General features: G+C 37.8%; 1 protein-coding gene and 1 long non-coding RNA gene across 2 annotated transcripts; one reads left to right on the forward strand and one right to left on the reverse strand.

The window, feature by feature from the left end:
- Window positions 1-825: 825 nt before the first annotated feature.
- Window positions 826-5,133, forward strand: LOC107061178 (uncharacterized). Its single transcript, XM_015310013.1, has 5 exons — window positions 826-1,861; window positions 2,145-2,362; window positions 2,462-3,133; window positions 3,223-3,378; window positions 3,580-5,133. The coding sequence occupies exons 1-5, from the start codon at window positions 826-828 to the stop codon at window positions 5,131-5,133; spliced, it is 3,636 nt and encodes a 1,211-aa protein (XP_015165499.1).
- An 886-nt stretch (window positions 5,134-6,019) lies between these two features.
- LOC107061181 (uncharacterized) lies at window positions 6,020-6,535 on the reverse strand. The gene is made up of 2 exons (XR_001473819.1): window positions 6,345-6,535; window positions 6,020-6,272 (listed from the first exon to the last, which is right to left on the reverse strand). It is a non-coding gene; the product is annotated as an uncharacterized lncRNA (long non-coding RNA).
- Window positions 6,536-6,856: the final 321 nt, after the last annotated feature.

Consider the following 6,856-nt stretch of genomic DNA (forward strand, 5'->3'; position numbering starts at 1 on the left):
AAATACCAACAATAAGAAACTGGTTTAAACGACAAAAAGAAGAATATTATGTAGTAAGTCAAAGAGAACATATCATAGATTGCAAATACACCAAAGGAAAGGCTAAAATACCAATAATAAACAAACGAATAATAAATAAAGAAATACAAGATATTAAGGCTAAAAATCCAATTAAATATGTACATTTAGGAGGAACAGAAATACTAATAAAAGCATGTTTTAGAGAAGGAATAGATACACCCATAGAAATATACTTAGCGGATGATAGAATCATACAACCTATAGAAAAAAGTATAATAAGTGCAATAAAAGGTAACCTCATATAATTATCTTAAGCTAAAATTGGGATTGCGAAAACTGAAACCTAGACAAGTCGCCGCCGCCGTTTACCTTATCACTATTTCTGGTGGTTATGACCACCAATTCACCTGGTCAACCCCTCTTGGGGATAGGCCACACTGAAACAACGATTGAACCAGAGCAAAAAAGGAAATATGCTGCAGTTTTACGCCCCCCAACACGAATAGATAAACCTATCTCATATTTACACGGGGAACCTAGAATAGTTTGGGAGGAGGAGGAAGTCGAAAATATGATCATTAAGGAGAATTTGAAATTTGTTGTCATAGGCAAATTCTCATATGGCTGGCCGGAGATTCAAAATTTTGAAAATTGATTCCAAAACAATGTGAAATGAGGGGGGAATGCAACATTGGTTTATTAAGCAATAGATATGTACTCATTAGGACCTCATGTTTGGAAGACTATGTGAGTCTACTATCCAAAACTACTTATTATTTATCACATCGGGGATGGTCCTACCCAATGCGAACTCTGAAGTGGGATCCTACGTTTGACCCGGAAAAGGAAGCTGCGGTGGGGAAACCATTACAGGTAGATCTGGCTACGAAGAATCAAACTAGTCCTAGTTGTGCAAGGGTTAAAGTGGAGGTGGATCTTTTAGGTGAATTTCCTAAGAGAATTAATGTGGGCGTACGAAAACAATCTGGGGAAGTGGTGGAAAAATGGATCCGTATTAAATATGATTATGTTTCGAAGTATTGTAAAAATTGCAGTATTCAGGGACATAATGAACAAGAATTCTATATAATACATCCAGAGTTATACCCAAAGAAGGAAGGGAATGAGGTTGAAGAATGCTCTGGAGGTAAGGGGGATACATACAAGAAACAGCTGGCAGAGCATCCTGTGGAGAGAAGGGAAACAGTACAAAACATTGATGAGGTTGTATTCCAGGAACAGAAAAAGAAAAAGGGTGGCTGGGAAAGGAAGACGGGACAAAATAAATTCCAAGTGTGGTATCCAAAACACAGTCAAAAGGAGAGGGCGGACGAGAACACGTGGAATATGTTTGACGCTTTGGGCAGGATAGATAATGAGGAGGATGTTGATCCTCTACAAAGGGAGGGTAATAAGGAAACCAATATGGGAAATGAGGTTGGTTCAACAAAAAAATGGGTGGTGGAAGTTTTCAACGAAAAAGAGAGGACTGAAGAAAGTGATAGTATTAAAAGAAAACAAGGAGGACAGACGGGGTCTAGAAAAGGAAATACAATAAATGATATTGAGGCCTTAGACACTTCTCTGACAGTAGACAAGGCATACAATGCTGAAGTGGGGAGAGAGAACACGAGCAGTAAAGTGGGGAATATAGGGGAAGGTGTACCAGAAGGTTTGGAAAATGAAGGAAGTTCAAGTTTCTTTGAGAATGGGATAAATGATTTACAAGAACATAATAATGAAGAAATACAGCATAGACGTGATACAGAAGAGGATGGGGAAGTGAATGGGAATATTGATACAATAGCAAGGGAGGGAGATCTTTCACCAAGACAAATAAGTAATTTAAAGAGCGGAGTAAAGAAGACTGTCCCCTATCTCCCTCTTCAAGTTAAAAAAAGGAGCAATAAGGATACTTCTGGGGTGTTTCTCAATGATTGAGAAGGCACTTTTTTGGAATATCAGGTCGGTTAGGTCTCACAAGGCCTTAGATAGACTAATAGATCTAAACAAAAGACATTGTTACAAATATATAGCTTTGATGGAACCTTTTCAAGGGCCACATGAGTTAGAACAATATAAAAGGAGATTGGGCTTTCAAAATGCTTTTTGTAACTGTTCAGCCAAGATATGGATATTCTGGGATGAGGATTGGACATGGGAGGTGGTAAGAGATAACGTTCAACATCTATCAGTGAGGTTTGAAGCTGGAAGTGTTAAGTTCATGGTTACAGCAGTTTATGCAAGGTGCGATGCTTTGGAGAGGTTAGAACTGTGGGAGGAGCTGGAGGGTCTGGCCAAACAAAATCAGTATCCATGGCTTGTTGGAGGGGATTTTAATGTTATTTTGAATGAAGAAAAAAAGCAAGGGGGAAGGGAGTTTTCAATTTATGAAGCGATGGATTTTCAACAGTGTATGAATATTTGTGCATTGTGAGAGGTTAGAGCTTCGGGGAGTAAATTCACCTGGTGGAATGGCAGAGTAGAAAGAAATTGCATTTTCAAAAGGTTGGATAGGGTGTTATGCAATCAGGAATTTGAACAATTTTTTCCTAGTAGCAAAGTACAACACTTGATAAGGCAAGGATCTGATCATGCACCTCTACATTTGACGTGTAAGTCGGAGGAGGAATCCATAATTCGGTCGTTTAAGTTTCTTAATTTTTGGACGAAACATCCAAAATTCAAAACAATAGTGGAGGAGAATTGGAAGGTGGATTTTAAAGGTTCACCATTCTTGGAATTTCAAGCAAAGGTTAAAAAGGTCAAACAAGCTTTGACATGTTGGAGTAAAGAGACTTTTGGGGACATTTTCCAGCAAGTTCAGAGGTTAGAGGAAGAAATTAGAATGAAAGAGATGCAGCTGGAGATTAACCCGTCACCTCGAAATAGAGAGGAATTAAACAAAACAGAAGCAGAATTGAAAAAGCATAGGCTCATGGAGGAGGAGTTTTGGAAACAGAAGTCGGGAATGAGATGGTTCAAAGATGGAGATAGAAATACAAAGTTTTTTCACAATTATGTGAAAGGGAGGAGACGAAAATTGTTCATTTCTGAAATCCCTACTACTCAAGGGGATACAGTGACTGGGAATGAGAATATTGGGATGGAGGCAGTGTCATTTTTCGAAGATCAATTTAAGGAAACAAACACAAGTGTTGATGATAGCATGCTTGATTTGATTCCGAAAATTATCACTAGGAACAAAATGAGGCAATGGGAAGAATGCCAAATATGGAGGAAGTGAGGGAGGCTGTCTTTGCACTTAATGGTGATAGCACAAGCGGTCCAGATGGATTTTTGGGGGAATTTTTCCAGAGCAGTTGGCAAATTGTGGGGGAAGATACAACAAGGATGGTACGGGCTTTCTTTTGTGGGCATGAGTTGCCTAGATTTATCACACATACGAATGTAGTACTATTGCCAAAAAATTAGAAGCCAAGAAGTTTTGTTGATATGAGACCAGTAAGTCTTAGTACTTTTGTTAATAAAATTATCTCAAGACTGATCCATCAAAGAATAACGAAATGGTTACCAAATCTCATATCTCGAAATCAGTCCAGTTTTGTGAAAGGGAGGAGTATAACAGAGAATGTTTTGTTAGCCCAGGAGATAATACGGGACATTAACATAAGAAAGAAATTTCAGAATGTGGTGGTGAAACTTGACATGGCCAAAGCATATGATAGAGTGTCATGGTTTTTTTTAACCAAAGTACTAAGGAGATTTGGTTTCTCGGAATTGATCATTGATATGGTATGGAGACTGATATCTAACAACTGGTACTCAATTTTGGTGAATGGGCAGTCATATGGGTTCTTTAAGTTAACGAGGGAATTAAAGCAAACGGATCCTTTATCCCCTACTTTGTTTATCATTGCAACAGAGGTTTTGACGAGGGGTTTTAATAAGCTTCATGAAGATAAGGAATTTAAAGGATATGGCATGCCTAAATGGAGCCCTCCTATAAACCATTTATCTTATGCGGATGACACCATATTATTTTGTTCAGGGGAGAAGGAATCTATTAAGATGATGATGGGAATACTAAGGGAATATGAGAAGATTTTTGGCCAGCTGATAAATCTCAATAAGAGTTCATTTTATCTACATGATAATACACCCGTGATAGTAGCAGTGAGATTAAGGAAAATTACTGGGATTAGACAAGGAAACTTCCCTTTCACATATTTGGGGTGCCCGGTGTTTTATGGCAGAAAAAATAATGTATATTATGAAGACTTGTTGAGGAAAATACAAAAGAGGCTTTTATCCTGGCAGAATAAATGGTTGTCATATGGGGGGCAAGTAATTCTTATTACTACTATATTACAGTCAATGCCAATATACCTTCTTTCAGCCATGAATCTGACAAAACGAGTCATTCATCAATTACATCAGCTGTTCGCAAGTTTTTTCTGGAGTAAGGCAGGAGGAAACAAAGGAAAACATTGGGTAGCCTGGGAAAGATTATGTTATCCCAAAACAGAAGGGGGAATAGGAGTGAGGTCGTTACATGATGTATCGAAGGCTCTATATAGTAAGTTATGGTGGAATTTCAGAACCTCTACTTCTTTATGGAGCAATTATATGTGGGCGAAATATTGTAAGAAACAACATCCAGTATTGGTCATGAATAGAGGGGCCTCTCATGCTTGGAAAAGAATGGTGGAGTTAAGAGAAGAAGTTGAACACAACATTTGGTGGCAACTCAAATCAGGCGAGATGAGTTTTTGGTTCGATAACTGGACAAAGCAAGGAGCGTTATATTTTTTAGAGGACCATACAGTAGGGGAGGAAGAGATAGAGGTGAAAAAGTTCATCACAAATGAAGGGTGGAATATTCAAAAATTAGGCCAAGTATTATCAGAAGAACTGGTGGAGTATATCACTAAATTCATTAATCCACATTTATTGGAGGAAGAGGATAAGCCTTGGTGGATGGGAATTACAAGTGGGGAATTCACAGTCAAATCAGTCTTTGATCTGCTGAGAAGTAGAAAGGAAAATGAGGAATGGAGGGGTAATATGTGGTGCAAACAAATCCCTTTTAAGATGAGTTTTCTATTATGGAGGATTTGGAGGGGAAGAATTGCACGGAGGAAAATCTAAAAAGAATGGGAATTACCATAGCATCGAGATGCTATTGTTGTGATGTTTTTGAAGAGGAGACTACACAACATCTTTTTCTAACGGCTCACATAGCCCAAAAGCTATGGAAGCAGTTTGCTTCATGTGCAGGTATTCAACAATAAGGAAATTTGAAACAAATGATAACAGAATGGTGGAAGCGTAACACTCCTATCAAAATACAATTCTTGTTCCAAGCAATACCAATCATTATTGTATGGGAATTGTGGAAAAGGAGAAGTGCAAGAAGACATGGAATGGATACAAGTTTTTTTAAGTTGAGAAATCAGTGTGTCAACACTATTATTCAGCTCATAAAAATGAAATATCCATGGATTAAAGTTCCTAGAGAATGGGAGGAGATAGTCAAAGTTCTTAGGGAGTACAAACCCAAATTGCATTACTGTACTGTGAGTTGGAGGAAACCTTATAGTGGGACATTAAAATGCAATACAGATGGAGTTAGTAGGGGGAACCCTGGGGAAAGTGCCTATGCTTTCTGTTTAAGGAACGACAAAGGTGATATTTTATATGCGGAGGCGGAGCGACTGGGGATCAGAACCAATATGGAGGCAGAAACTACAGCAATTATCAGAGCACTCAGGTATTGCAAAATAAGTAATTTCAAAAATTACATTATAGAAACAGATTCATTAAGTGTCACAAATATGGTGTGAAACAACTGGAAGGTCCCATGGCAGCAAGTAGAGGAAATACAGGAAATACAAGAGCTACTTACATCTACATTTGCACAGATTCAGCATGTTTTTCGCGAAGCTAATAAATTAACGGATAAATTGGCAAATGAAGCATGTGAGCAAATGAATGCAATACAAATTTACATATTTCAACAGCTATCAGTGGAATGTAGAGGAATTGTGAATATGGATAAAGCAGAAATCCCCTCACTAAGGATTAAAACAAGGAAGATAACAGTCCATGAAACACATCAAGGGAGGGAGCAAGAAATTAGCAGCAGAGCATAGTTATGCGAGATTTGAAGAAGGATTGCTGAGTTGGTTGACAGATTCAGATAGGAATCACATAATTTCCAATCAATAGATCTCAGGACTTGGCAGAGAAATCGACATGGAGTCCATTGCATCCACCGGAATATACCACTACAAAAGGAGAAGCGATCAGAAATGGAGATAGTAACTACAACAGAGAAATGAAGAGGAAGTAACACTTACTTTTGCGAACTGCGAACAAAGAGGGGGAAGAAGAGCAGGAGATAAACATAGATAACCCACAACATAAGGATAAGGAAGGAGACCTGAAAACTCCTGTGAAGAGCATATTGAAGAAAGAGGCGGTGGAGACAGTGAGGAAGCAATTAGGAAACTCTACCCTTCGGGCATCTTTTACACTACGCCTTTTCCATGTGAATTGGACCCATTAATTCATGCTTTTGTTTTCATTTGGGCCTATTATTTCAGGTCTTTGTTTGTAAATACTTTGATTTACTGAAATAAAGGAGCTTTTAGCTTCACCTATTAATTTTTTTTTTTAAAAAAAAAGGCAACCTCATATACCAAAAATTTAAATTTATAATAAGTGTTAACTACTCAGTAGCAATAAATGACAGAAATATAGATAAATCATTAGTATTATATTGGAAAATGTCAGGAATAGAACTAGCCCCGGAAAGTAAAATATTTACAGTCAGATGTAAAAACTTATATGTTTTAACAATAAAACATAA

Source organism: Solanum tuberosum, unplaced genomic scaffold (assembly GCF_000226075.1).
Source record: "Solanum tuberosum cultivar DM 1-3 516 R44 unplaced genomic scaffold, SolTub_3.0 scf00121, whole genome shotgun sequence".
Taxonomy (NCBI): domain Eukaryota; kingdom Viridiplantae; phylum Streptophyta; class Magnoliopsida; order Solanales; family Solanaceae; genus Solanum; species Solanum tuberosum.

What these genes read in the sequence shown, in the direction of transcription:
- LOC107061178 (XM_015310013.1), top strand. Translation starts at nt 826, where the DNA reads ATGCGAACTCTGAAGTGGGATCCTACGTTTGACCCGGAAAAGGAAGCT. An exon ending in TCTTTCACCAAGACAAATAA is followed by an intron (nt 1,862 to 2,144) that starts GTAATTTAAAGA and finishes GTAACTGTTCAG; the next exon opens with CCAAGATATGGATATTCTGG. An exon ending in ATGAGAATATTGGGATGGAG is followed by an intron (nt 3,134 to 3,222) that starts GCAGTGTCATTT and finishes AATTATCACTAG; the next exon opens with GAACAAAATGAGGCAATGGG.